This window comes from Cloeon dipterum, chromosome 3, assembly GCF_949628265.1.
Source record: "Cloeon dipterum chromosome 3, ieCloDipt1.1, whole genome shotgun sequence".
NCBI lineage: Eukaryota > Metazoa > Arthropoda > Insecta > Ephemeroptera > Baetidae > Cloeon > Cloeon dipterum.
In genome coordinates, this window is record NC_088788.1 from 7288970 (window position 1) to 7302742 (window position 13773).

General features: G+C 44.1%; 1 protein-coding gene across 2 annotated transcripts in view; it reads left to right on the forward strand.

Annotated features, from left to right (window-relative positions):
• LOC135939092 (serine/threonine-protein phosphatase 4 regulatory subunit 1-like) overlaps nucleotides 1–13186 on the forward strand; it is a 33406-nt gene extending 20220 nt beyond the window's left edge. The window contains exons 1-11 of one of the 2 annotated variants that reach the window (XM_065483275.1): nucleotides 1341–1467; nucleotides 2891–2997; nucleotides 5367–5521; nucleotides 5855–5998; nucleotides 7219–7389; nucleotides 7451–7557; nucleotides 8324–8867; nucleotides 9379–9484; nucleotides 11253–11887; nucleotides 12041–12317; nucleotides 12567–13186. In XM_065483275.1, the coding sequence (XP_065339347.1) occupies nucleotides 1457–1467; nucleotides 2891–2997; nucleotides 5367–5521; nucleotides 5855–5998; nucleotides 7219–7389; nucleotides 7451–7557; nucleotides 8324–8867; nucleotides 9379–9484; nucleotides 11253–11887; nucleotides 12041–12317; nucleotides 12567–12754 (2445 nt within the window). In that variant the 5' untranslated portion in view covers nucleotides 1341–1456 and the 3' untranslated portion in view covers nucleotides 12755–13186. Of the gene's footprint in view, nucleotides 1–1340; nucleotides 1468–2890; nucleotides 2998–5366; nucleotides 5522–5854; nucleotides 5999–7218; nucleotides 7390–7450; nucleotides 7558–8323; nucleotides 8868–9378; nucleotides 9485–11252; nucleotides 11888–12040; nucleotides 12318–12566 lie in introns of those variants that run through there. The other variant, XM_065483274.1, reaches the window with a different exon arrangement.
• The last annotated feature ends 587 nt before the right edge of the window (nucleotides 13187–13773 follow it).

A 13773-nucleotide genomic window follows, 5' to 3' on the forward strand; every position in this document is an offset into this window, starting at 1 on the left:
ATGTGGATGTACGAGAGTGCGTCTCTCTCACTCTCTCGTCAATAAAAATTCCATTCATGCTCTCTTGTGTGGCTGTGGCCTGGCCGAGCAAGCGGCCGAGGGAGAGCACGCGGATGGAAGCAGTCCGAAAAATAACGACCATATTTTCTTCTCTCCTTGTGCCTTTGGAAAGAAAGAGCGCGCTAGCAAGGGAGCAAGAAAAAGAAGGAAAAAAATTTGGCAGCGCGGCCGACACCGAAAGCTGCGTGGTGTCGGTCAGGTTTGTGTTGGGCCCTGCCTGGCAGCCCCACCCCTCGGAAGCCTCCTTCATTATTCCACGCCGTGCAGAATGGCACCGGCACGGGGGCTGTGCCGTACCGAGCAGCCGGAATGCTCGCTGCGTGTACGGTGGCGCCACGGGTGCCCGGTTTTCTCCCGCCGCCAACCGGTGACACTGGCGGCAGCACCGGTTCACTGCTCCCCACTCCTATAACAAGCGCGCGGTTGTTTTCGCCGGCCGTACCGGTTTTTCTCACCGCCCGACCGGATGTGACGCTTCTGCTGCTGTCCCTCGGGAGGAGGGGGAGGGCTACGGGGTGGGGGCACGGGCCCCAAGATGCACGACGGGGAAGCGGCAGAATCTCCATTATTGCCCGAGTCGAAGCCGCTTGCGATGCACGGAGAAGCGCCATCGTCGTCACCGGCGGCCCGATCGGCCGTTCCCACGGGACTGGACGCGGCCCGCGCCGTGCCGGTTCGCCCCGCCGAAGCCGCCGAACGCGACTCGCCGAAGAGTGCGCTGCCCCGACTCTTTCGCCGGCCGACCGCGTGGTTGCCCAACGTTTGGCGGGAACCTTCATCCTTGCTGCATGATGCCGCTTGATTTTGAGGTAAATTCTTGACAATGCACTGCCGTCTAAAATTCGCCGAATTCCGCCCGTCCGCCACCCTGCGAGAATTTTACACATCGTCGGCGTTACTCGATATGCCGCAGCACCATGTGTCTCACAATGAGGACCGGAAGTCGGTGCCGCGTTTTTTTTTCATTCCTTCTACGAGTTCGGCTCCGTGGGCGGTGGATTTCTCTTTTATTTCGCCTGAAAATTCGACATTTTTATTCGGGTGCATCGTTTTTAGTGGGTATGGTCAGGATGCACACGCCAAGCAGAAAAAATAATGCTGCGCCGCCCCCCACCATTTCCCGGTCTATGATAGAGACGCCGTCGCTGCTGCTCTATGTCGACACAAGAATTTTAAATGCTTTTCCCGCCATTATCCCAAAAATTCCTGGCTCACGGCCGCCCCGCCACTTGCTCAAGCCTCGTTTGACCGGCTCCGAATTTTGCACTTTTTAAGTGCATCGCCGGCAGCCAACCTCCGCAACAGGTTCCCGCGGATTGTGCTAATTTTCCGCGTGCTTTTGTTTTCCGAGAGGCACGCTCATCACGACTGCAGAGCCTGTTGCACCCGATGCGAGATGATTGACAGGTGAAGCTGTTGGAATTTCTTGACAAATAATATTTGGGGGCATTCACATCGGAAATCGGTCACAGCAGAAGTGGGCTTTAATTTAAATTCCTTCCCGAATTTTCAGTTTAACGCATTATATTTTTTTTTGTCAAGTGTCGTGCTTGACCGGATTTGATTTTCTTTCGCCTTGCATCATGTTATTGTTTCTGGTGCACCTTTGGCGTGGTCGAAGGTTCTTCCTGGTGGCATGTTCACGTTGTCTTACTACGCAGTGCACTCGTGGTGATTGCCCCCCACCCGCGTCGTTGATTGCCCCCCACCACCCCACCACTTACCTGCCTCACTGCTGTGTCCAGTGGAGCCCGCCCGCCCGCGCGACACTCGCCAAATTGGCCGCCGAGGGCCTGAAATAGACCCCTTTTCCCGCCAAATTTTCCGAGCTATTTATTTGTTCTTTATTCTCGCGGTGGTGGCCGCCGCGGCGCCGACGACGACGCCGGCCGCGGCGGCTGCTCTTTTTCTTTCAATCGGCCCCGTGCGTGGTGTAGTGACGCGCGCTGACGTCAGCCTATTAGCATAGGTCCCGAAAATGCGGCAATTTCATCGCAAGTAGATGGAAGCGCAAGGAGCTCTTCGAATCTAGCCTCTCTGTCAATTTTTTCTAGGGGGCGTGATGCACCCCCACACCCGTGTCGGCAAGCCTTTGTTTCCTGGATTGACCAATAGGAGGGTAGGTCATGGCCAGCTTTTGGTGGGATGTGCATCGGGGGTAATGGGGGTAAGGTGCATAAAAACCCCCGACAGTAGAGATTTTGCCTCATTCCTATGGCTGTCTTCTTCTGGTCAAATGGACCTGATCTCACTCATCCTGCCTCGCTGACTGGGCTGCGGACTGCAGAATTCTTCAGCATGGACTGAAGCATTAGGTACTTAGAAAATTTTTCACTCCGAATCCCGCGGACTTAGAATTTTTCAGCAGGGGTGGAAGCTTTGGGTACTTAGAAAATTTTTCGCTCCGAATTATGCGGACTTAGAATTCTTCAGCATGGACTGAAGCATTAGGTACTTCTACAATTTTTCGCTCCGTATCCCGCGGACTTAGAATTCTTCAGCATGGACTGAAGCATTAGGTACTTATAAAATTTTTCGCTCCGAATCCCGCGGACTTAGAATTTTTCAGCATGGACTGAAGCATTAGGTACTTATAAAATTTTTCGCTCCGAATTCCGCGGACTTAGAATTCTTCAGCATGGACTGAAGCATTAGGTACATAGAAAATTTTTCGCTTTGAATTCCAGCCTCGCGTTCGGCGTTGCTGGAATACTTGTTAGTACTCATGCAGTTTAGCGGAGAGGCGGAACCAGTTTGGACGCAACTCCTCCCCCGGAAAAGCACGTGCTGGAACAGATTTTTCATTGCGATCTTCTCTTTTTGCTTTCAGGCAAGCCGTGGTACGGACGCTGCAGAGTTCGCTCAGGGCGATCGGCGCCGCCAGAGACGAGGCCGAACGCATCCTCGCAGTCGCAACGCAGCTCTCGCAAGATGTCGGTGAGTACACTAGAAATAGAACCATTTTTTTCCTCCTCTCGACGCCGCCAGTCCTAGGCCACGTGTTTTTCTGGCCCACGTGCTGTGCCGCCGCCGCCGCCGCCTGCTATTTTCGACAGTCGGCATTAATTGGCGCGATTCCGGCCCCTGATTTTCTTTCCCTCGGATGCTGCCTCTTGCTTCCTTGAAACGCGATTTCGGCCGGCCATCGAGCGCCATGGTTACCGTATCGATTGTGCAGAAACAACGATCGCACGCCGCCGAGCCTTACCGATACCGTCTCTACCTCGGAATTTTTTTTAAGTCCCTCAATTCGCTGTTTAAGACCCACTAAAGCTGAAAATCTATATTATTCATGAACTGAATCTTGATTTATTCGCTTTAAAAATTCCAGAGCTGATTCAAACTTAATAAATTCGGAACTTAGAAGGAAATTTTTAGCTGCTCGAAATTCTAAGTTCTTCGTCGATCTCGCGAGCTTTAATCTATTTTCCTTCTGTTAACCCTAAAATCGGCTCGGAAATATTTTAACGAATTCGTGGTAAAAATGCTTTTGCTTGGCGCATTTCTATTTTATTTTATTTTTTTCGAAAAAATTCCTAAGAGTTTGTCGGAATTTAGTCTCATTGACAAATATGTGTCTTTTTCTCACGTAAAATTTTCATGAAATAAATCTTGATTTATTTGCTTTGAAAAGATCCCAGATCTGATTCAAACTTAAAAATTCGGAACTTAGAACGCAATTTTTAGCTGTTCGAAATTCTAAGTTCTTCGTCGACCTCGCGAGCTTATATCTATTTCCCTTCAGTATATATGTTTTAATCCTTAAATCGGCTCGAAAGTATTTAGGGAATTCTTTTTGGTTGGCGTATTTCTAAATTTTCCTTTTTTTTTCGAGAAAATTTCTAAGTGATCGTTGGAATTTAGTCTCATTGACAAATATATGTGCCACTCTGAAAACTTTTTCCCACGAAAAATATTCGTGAAACGAATCTTAATTTATCCGCTTTGAAAAAATCCCAGAGCTGATTCAAACTTAATAAATTCGGAACTTAGAACGAAATTTTTAGCTGCTCGAAATTCTAAGTTCTTCGTCGATCTCGTGAGCTTTAATCTATTTTCCTTCTGTTAACCCTAAAATCGGCTCGGAAATATTTTAACGAATTCGTGGTAAAAATGCTTTTGCTTGGCGCATTTTTATTTATTTTTTTTTTTTCGAAAAAATTCCTAAGTGTTTGTCGATATTCAGTCTTATTGTCAAATATGTGTCAGTTGGAAAACTTTTACTCACGAATAATGCTCACGAAATCTTGATCAAATATTTGAGCGGCAAGTAATCTTTTATTTTTCTTACAAAATATTATGTTGCCTTCAAAGTTAAGTGGTTGTAAATTGTTTGTATCGGCCATATAAAAATTACAAGGGCAATAAAGTAATTTTTTTACTTGTCAAGTACCTTAAGAAATATCTTGTTAACCAATTTTTTCTTACAAAATTTTTCCACCATTTAAAATCCCTATTTTATTGCTTCGTGATGCAACTTCCGTCACTGTTCAGAACAATTACTTAAATCTACGGCGCTTTTATTTCATTTTTCGCATCATGTGCCGGTGGTAGCAGAGTAATTAGCCCGCTTCCTTTTGGGCCGCGCTTCTCGGAATCGGGCGCTCACCTCTCGCACGGGCTTCCCGGAATCCCCTTGGCCGGAAAAGAAGCAAGCCAAGCCAGCCAGCCTTTGCCTTTTTGCTTTTTCACTCGCGCTGCTTCTGCTCTCGCTCGGTCTCAGTGGCAAAGAGCTGCTTTTCAATGGGGTGTAGTAAAATGCGTGCGAGTGAGTGTATGTGTGTGTGTGAGAGAGAGAGCGAGAGAGTGAGTGTTTGTCCTTCTTTCTTGTTTTTAATCTGCAATCACCCCTCGCCGCTGCTTGCCCCTCGCTCGCGCGCGGTGACGTCACCGGCCACGGCGTACTCTCCCTGTGCGTCGGATGGCGCGCGCGCTGCTCCGTCGACGACGACGCGAGCGAAGTGAGAGAGAGAGATACTTTCGCTGGCTGGCAGGCAGGCTGGCTGGGCCCGCGTATTGATCGTGGTCGTGCCACGGCGCCCCCTCGTCACGGCACGGCCGCCGCCGCCGCCGCTGCTCCTCTCGGCGCGCGCGAGTGTGAGTGAGTGTGGCCGCGGTGTGTGTGTGTGTGTATCAATGAACGCGTACACCTAGCGAGAGAGCGGCAACGACTGCTGCTTCTGCTTGTCGAGGGGGGCGCCACGCCCACCGTGCGGCGGCGGCGGCTTTCGCGGCGGTGGCGGCGGCAGGGCCCACCATCGGCCCGAATCGCACGAGTTAACGCCGATTTGTTTTTCCACTTGCAGTTGAGGACATCAGATGCGATGTGGCCGACCAGATTCCGCACCTGGCGCTCGCGTGTCACGCGGCCCACGAGCCCGACGGCCGCACCCTGGACTCCCTCATCTCGTCGCACATCCTGCCCATCGTCAGCAACCTCCTCATCGACACCAACAAAATGGTTAGTCTTCCAAAATTTGTACGAAAATTGTAAAATAAAAGTTTTCATCTCGAAGTGACGTTCGTAACCCTTTAAAGTTTACGTTTTCTTGGCCCAGGTTCAAATTTACGCAACATTTTTTTAAATATTTTTATTTTAAAGATATCATTTTTACGTGCTGGGGGGAAAACAAAAGTTGTTTCTGTCAATCGGAATAGTACTCTTGAATAATAACAAATTTTAAAAACAAACATTTTTTCTACACCCAAAACTGTTCTGTTTACGACTTGAAATAACTATTTAAAAACACAAATAAATTCAATGTTGTTTTTTTTTGTCTCTTTCTCCCTTCAGATACACAAAACAGCGCAGAGTGCGTTGCTAGCCCTTCTCGAGCAGGGTCTCCTTCCCTCGGCGGTGGTGGAGGACAAGTTGGTGCCGCTGGTCGTCGGCTGGTGTTCCAGAGGCGACTCAGAACTGGAAACTAGTGCTATAGGGGTGAGTTTCTATTTTAAAATCTCTGCTCGCTTTCCAAATCAAAACAGATCGGCAAAGCGGAGGAGAATTGCAGCGAAAGTGGCGCCGTCGGCGTGAAAGACATGGGTAGTGAGATGTGAGTTGTGCCATCGTCTCACTATCTTGTCTTTCATGCGGGTTGTGCCTGAACCAGCGGCTGCGGAGCGATTTTCTGTGTGGTCCTGCTTATCAAAGTCGGCCTGTCGTAGCGTTTTCAACCTATCACAGCCAGCTTTGATGAGCACGAAGGCCAGAAACTGCATCACTGTCTACAAAAAATTAATAAAGATTTTTTGCTTGTTTTTTATTTTTGAAAATTGCATTTAAAAAAATTTTGTCTTTTAAATAAAATAAATATTTTTATTAAAATTTCAACCTGATCAAATTAGCCAATTTTCCTTAAATTATCGAATAAAAAATTTACCTCTGCAATTTGTCTTGAACTTCGTCATCGAGCACCTCTAGGAGTGATGAAGAGCAACGGCCGTGGCAAAGCCGTCAAAATGGCTGTGACTTATGTGTGTTTTCCCCTCATATCACAGCCACTTTGATGAGCTTTGCCCGGCGTAATTCGCCGAGAGAAGAGCCAACTTGCCATCGTGAGTGACCGTCCGACCGACCGACCGATAGAACGTTTGCAACGCGTCAAATTGGCTGGGGTGTGTTCTGTGCGAATCATATCACAGCCATATTTGACGAGTTGCAAGTACGTTTCACCCTTGCAACAGCCTGCCTGCCTACCTTGCCGAGAAGAAGGAATTTCGTGAGCTCGCCAACAAAGCTATGGGTCTGTAAACGCTACTCTTCAAAGTGGATGTGACATGTAATGAACTCATATCACAGCCAGCTTTGAAGAGCAATGTCCAGACCACACATTCGTCCCTCTCGAGCGCATCACAATTTTTGATAAAAATAGAAAAATTGCAGTGGAATTGATTTTCAGGCGTTTTGGTGCTCATTAAAGTGGCTGACGACTGGCGACTTCCGACCTATCACAGCCAGCTTTAATGAGCGCGAAGACGCTGTTATTCGCGCCTCCTCTGCCAAATTGTGGAGTTCAAAATTAAAATCGATTTTTCGGCTGTATGTTTATTTTGTTTATCGTTTTACATGTATTGTGTCTGATATAATTAAATTAAGCCAATCGACGCAATGAAAGAAAAAGATTTTAACGCCCGCGATTCTGTCCTTTTGTGTTGCAGTTAATGACAAAGATGGCATCTGTGATAGGCCGCGACTCAACCGTGCAGCACTTTCTGCAGCCGTTCTGCGACATGTGCGACAACGCTCAATTATACGTGCGAAAAGTGTGCGCCACCAACTTTGGCGAGTTCGCAGCCGTGTTCGGGCCCTCCAAGACTGAAGAAATGCTCGTAAGCCCGCCACGGACTTACGAGCGCGATCTCATATATTTACACTGTATTTTTTGTGCAGCTGGTCAGCTTCCTGCGGCTGTGCCAAGACAGCGAGTGGGCCGTGCGCAAGGCTTGCGCAGAGGTCTTCACCTCGGTCTCGCACGCAGTCAGCCTCGCCAAACGCAGGTCAGCAATAAATACCAAATTGGAAACCAAATATTTTACTGTGATGAAATAAAACCTGATAGTGAGTTAGGATATTATGATTTGTTAATAAAGGAGATGGCGGCGTTATGTTACTTACAAAATAAAAAAATAATAAAAAATGAAATGAAATAAATGATATATATTTTTTAACTAAACCGTTGCTCATATTTAATAAAATAAATAAAGATTAATATGTTCTAAATTTCGAATAAATTAATAAACTGAAATTTTTCTGACAAAATTAATTTATATTATTAAACAAAAAATAAGGAATCTCAATATGTTAGGTTTTTTGTACGAATTTAATTAAATGGCTTCAAATAGTATAAAAAATTAAGAGGAAAAATTAGTAATTTGCTGATTAAATTAAATTCTTTAAGGATTAACCAACCATGTGAAACGCTTTCAAACCAATTTTTTTAAAAATCGTTTCAGGTGGGCTAGGTTCGTATATTATTAGGTTTTTACTCCGTAAGCAGCCTGTAAAATACTTAATGAGCAATGTGGTTGAAGAATTATCATTTATTTTCTTTAATTTTAAATTTAATAAAGGTCAATGGCCTCAAAACAAATTAATTGTTTCGACACTATTAATTTTTGCAGCAGTTTTTCATTAAAAAATGGAAGAAATATATATTTTTTATATTTCTATGTCAGGAAAATTAATCTAAGGAACTAATTATTCTTAAAATTTTATGATAAAGAACTCTTGCGCATTGTACTGAGTAATTTGATGTGTCCTCAGGTCGACGTTGGCTGCGACATTCCACCACCTTCTGCGCGACGAGTCGCGGTGGGTGCAGGTGGCGGCGTTCCAGTCGCTGGGCTCTTTCATCGCGAGCTTCACGCAGCAGCAGCACGCCAGCGACCACCAGGTGCTGCTGGACACTGAAGGCGTGGTGCTGGCCCTCAGGGCCGAGGCCAACTGCAAGTCGATGATGCACTACGCGCCGAGAAATGAGACCCTGAATCTCGTCGGCGGCGGTGACGACGACGACGATGAGGACGAGGACGAAGAACGCGATGCTGGCGATGAGATCCTCGAACACCACACCGAGGAACACGAGGATGCTGAAGAGCAGAAGCGCAGGGAGGCCGAGGAGACCGCCTCGAGGCTCGTCGACTCGATCACCTCGCAGGTGCAGCAGCTGGTCGTGGCAGAGGAAAGCTTCAACACGTTCCAATACTGGCGCACGCCGCTCCCGGAATTGGAGCTGGTAGACGAGCCAGCGCCCCCGCTGCCCACCACCGAGCCGCCAAAGGCTCCCAACGAGCCTGCTTTTTATAATGTACGTCTGCCCGAGAAAATATTAATGAATAAAAAAAATGATCAGATACAGATAGCGATAAAAATAATAGCCCATCTAGGGATCTTGGAGAGTAAATGAAATATTTATTATAAATTTTTGTAAGAAATCAAGATTATTTCAAATTTGTTCACTAGTTTTTTGGCTACTTTGCAATATTTTAATAGAAAAGTGCGATTTTTTCATCATTTCTAAACAGTGTTCCAAAAAAACCGGCTTTTTCTAAAACGAGGTGGTTTTATCCGGCTTTATTTGGCTGCTTTTTTTTAGCAAAAAAATATTCTTTAAACTAACTTTTGGATTTTTGACAACAAAAAAATAAAAAAGTCAGAATAAAGCCGGCTAAAATAGGGTGGTTTAAACCTGGTTTAAACCACCATGGATTAAACCGGCTGGATAAAACTAGGAACACTGTTTCTACCAGCTCTTTATTTTCCAAATATTTGGTCTTTGTGCCATTTTAACACTAAGTTCTCCTTTTCCTCGATTGCAGAGTGATATAACGCCGCCATTGTCCCCACTGGCATCTCTAATGCCGGATCGCTTGGAGAATCAAGCGCCAAACATTGCTCTACCACCAGTCCCAAGCGTCGATTCAGGTGAGGAACAAAGCAATAAATCACGATTTTCAACACCGCCCCTTGTAGCTAATGCATTCCAATTGAGCAACTTTGTTTTCCCTAGTCTCTTATTTTGAAATGGCCTTTTATTATCAAAAGGTGGACTTTTTATTCCATTAGGGACACAACATCTTAAAAGCTTTCATAGGGATTTTGTTTAAAAACATTTCGACTTTATTAAAACATTCAAAATGATTCAAATTTTGTAATTTTGTTCGTTTTCCTGGAGTTTTGAGACTGGTTTTCTGAGAACTGGACACTGAAATCTTGCCGCTTTTGTAAAACTTGTCAATTATTTGTGTCTACTTTTTAGCTATTGCTTTATTTTGAGCTGATTAACCAATAATTATACCAATTCCATTTTTTTTAATATCAAATCTTTAAAGATAAATCAAGTTTTTATTATTTTTTCTGAGTTGCATATTTGTTTTACCACTCGACTCTTTTACCACTGAATTTTTTCCTCTTCCTGTGAAATTCTAAATTGTGCAGTCAGAGTTGTCAAAATGTCCTCTACTGCGCAGCTTTTTTTTCTTTAAAATTGCTATTTGCTGACTTAATTTTCTCAAAAGGTTTTTCTGATAAATTTTCAGTCAAGGCTTATAATTAGAAAATTATTGAAAACAGGTGCAAACATGGCCTGCAAGAAACTGGTATAAATTGAGAAAATAAACACTGCACTATTTTTTTTAAATGTGTATTTTTTGCAACCCATTTTTTTAATTTAACTGCAAGCAGAGATCAACATCCATTTTTTTAATATTTGAAAAGTGCGACCACTCGAGGTTGTTTTCATGTTGAATTGTATGGAATTTATATGATTTTAGATGTGACATTATTGTATTGTTTGTTATTTGATTGTAATTGTAACTCATGATTAGGACGTACTTGGTGACGTCGAAACTGGTCGAGAAATAAAGAAGACGAATTTCTCTTTAATTTGACAACGAGGATGAAGCCTGGTTTTAATTATATTCAACATCCATTTTTTTGTTTGGATACGAAATGAAATATTCAATTTTATTGAAATGTCACAACAGTTCATAATTTTGTTTTGCTCTATTGAAAATAATTTCCTAAAATCATTAAAAAAATTAATCACGCTAGATGAAGCATTTCTTCTAAAATCTTATCTGTAATTTAAAAAATTGATACATAGTAAATCAAGTTTTCCTCAAATTTTTAATCTGAAGGGGATTTCAAAAATTTTTATTTAATAAATAAAAATTTTTCTATGGTTTCATCAAAAATGTTTTGAAGCAGAAGTGCTTTTAAATGGAAAATTCCTGGTGACTCTCTTAACCTGCGTGTTCATTCACTCTCTTTTCTTTTAAAATATTCAGGGTTGCAAAAAACCCGCATTTTTTATTTTAAAAAATGCAGTGTAATGGTAAAATATTTTTTTTCAATTTTTACCAGTTTCTTGCAGGAAATGTTTTCACCTTATTTTTCATTAATTTACTAATTATTAGCAAATAACCTTGACTTGAAAAATTGTCAGAGATAAACTTTTGGAGAAATTTAGGCAGCAAAATGGCTTTTTAAAAGAAAATATCTGCACAGTGGAGGAAATTTTGAGCACTCCAACCGCAAATTATAGATTTTCACAGAAGAAAAATGGAATAAATTAATTTCTTGCTATTCTTGCGCAATAAATTGGTAAAAACCAGGTGGTAAGCAAATGCAACCCTGAAAATATTAACCATACAATTTAAAATATTAACCGTTTTTTCCTATCTGTGTTTAGGTCTGCACGAAAAGTGTCTGGACAGCGACTCGTCGGAGTGGCTGTCGAACTGCGAGGGCTTCAAGCAGGACGTGGTGCCGCCGATGCTGATCAACCACTTTGTGTACATGGCGACGCCGCTGGCGCGTTCGGTGGACAACGAAATCTCGCACCACTGCGCGTTCAGCCTGCCGGCGGTGGTGCTGACGCTGGGCCGCGACAACTGGCCCATCTTGCGCAAGACGTACCAGTGTCTGGCGTCGGACATGCAGTGGAAGGTGCGCCGCACGATGGCCTCGAGCATCCACGAGGTGGCCGGCATCCTGGGCGAGGAGCTCGCCTCCACCGACCTCATGCCCATCTTCCTCGAGTTCGTCAAGGACCTGGACGAGGTGCGCATCGGCATCCTCAAGCACCTCACCTCCTTCCTCAAAATGCTGCGCCGCGACGAGTGCGAACGCTTCCTGCCTGAGCTGTCGCGCCTCCTGCAGATGGACCACCACACCAACTGGCGGTACCGCGAGGAGCTCGCCACCCAGCTCATCGGCGTGCTCGACCTCTGCACTCCGGAACATGCCAGGGCCCACGTTGCCCCCATCGCACTAGCGCTGCTCGACGACCGCGTCGCTGCCGTCCGAGAAGCCGCATTGCCACTGGTTAGCTTTAAAAAATTAAATAAATCATTTAAAAAATGTGTACATCAATATTCTGTTCAAAACAAATTATTTTTTTGTTTTTAAAAATTAATAAATTTAAATAATTAAATGGTTAGTTCAAGCAAAAAAATTTATTTATCCATTCCTCCTCAGGTGGCAAAGGTGACGTCAAAGTTGGGCGAAGAGCACGAGCTGCTGGACCGTCTGCTGGCACGCTACCACGAGCTCTACGTGGTGACAGAGCGGTGGATGCGCCGCCAGAGCTTTTCTCTGCTCTGCGGTCACCTGATCCGGCTGCCCAATCCGCCGGTTAGCCCTGAGACCTTCGCCACTCGCATTTTGCCCATGCTAGAACACCTGGCAAAGGACCCTGTGCCCAACGTACGTCTCGCCGTCGCACAGTCTGTTAACCAGGACGTCCTCGCACATCGTAAGAATTTTGTTTTTAAATTTTTATTTATTAAATCTAGGCTGAAATGCTTCTGTCATATTTTCCGGTATTTTAAATAATTTTTCACTTTTAAAAATGGACAGAACCAACCTCATTAAAGGGATTTTAATTATTAAAAGAAGAAATTGACATTAATTAAAAATTTCAGACCTTAATAGCTCTCTTTTAAATCATCAAATATTTAAAATTGTGCCAGAAATTAATTTTTTTTCTCTTCAATTTTTCCAGCGTACTTCTCTCCCAGCGGCGGTCCAGGTTACTACATGATTGAAGGAGTTGTACACGATTTACAGCTGGACCGGGACCGCGATGTGCGCTATTTCTCTGGCGGCATGCACGAGAGCTCTTACGAACTGTCGAACGAGACGCCTCTGAGCGAGGACTCGACGATGGACCACATGGCCTTTTCGAGCTGAGCCTGCATTTGGATTTGTGTTCACTCTGTTGCTGCAACAAAGAATTTAAAAAAGGACGGAAGGTGCAGTTAGTTGGCTGTGACACGACTGCCGCTCGCGAATATTATTGTTTGTGAGCTGGTCTCACTGCGAGACAGACTGAAGAATTAATTAAAATCATCGTGTTGCCTGTCCCCTAGCTCCACAGCGCAACGACGCATTTTTTTACTAATCGCGAGTTGAATGAATTAAATTGTCATGGTGCTACTCTCGGCGTCGTCCGGCCCCGGCGCCAATGCGAATATTGATTAACGTGCTTTTTGTACTGAGAGAAGGAGAAGACACGTCGGTGGACCATTTTGCAGCGTTTTTACTCAATTCTCCGAGAAAGCAAGCATTGTGTGGTTCACTCGGGCTGTGGATTTGCAATAAAAGAATTCATAACTACTTAAACACCGGTCTGTTATTTTTCTCTTACCAGGAATTAACAAACATATATGGATTTAGGAATTCCATCATTTAGAATTGCAATCGCAACACAATTAAAGAGAATTGATACTGCAAAAGACTGGAAAATCTTTGTTGCCAATGCATAAATTTATCACATAGGGCCAGGGCTGGGCATGGGAATAAATCTGTCTCTTGCATAATCTGGTTTTATTGCGGCTATAGTTTCTCCCGGGTTTCAGCAAACAAATTTTGCAGCTATTGATATTTGCCTTTATTGCTCTTGTCAACTTGTTAAGGCAAAATTTTGGCAATATTTGTTTCAAATATTTTTTCTATAAAATTAATTATGAGTACTACATAAATGATGTGAACCCTAGATTTTTCAGACAACGTTTATCATTGTTTTAATGGACAAAATGGTCAATTTAGAGTTTTTGAGTGCAATTAAACCGCAAAAAAATCCCACTGCTTTGCAATTTAGGTAAAATCCCTAGAAGATTCCCAGTCTTGCTTAAGGATTCAGTTGAAGCCAAAATATTAACCTAATAAGTATTTTTGAGAAAAGTGGCTGACAGGTTTGCATGCTTTTC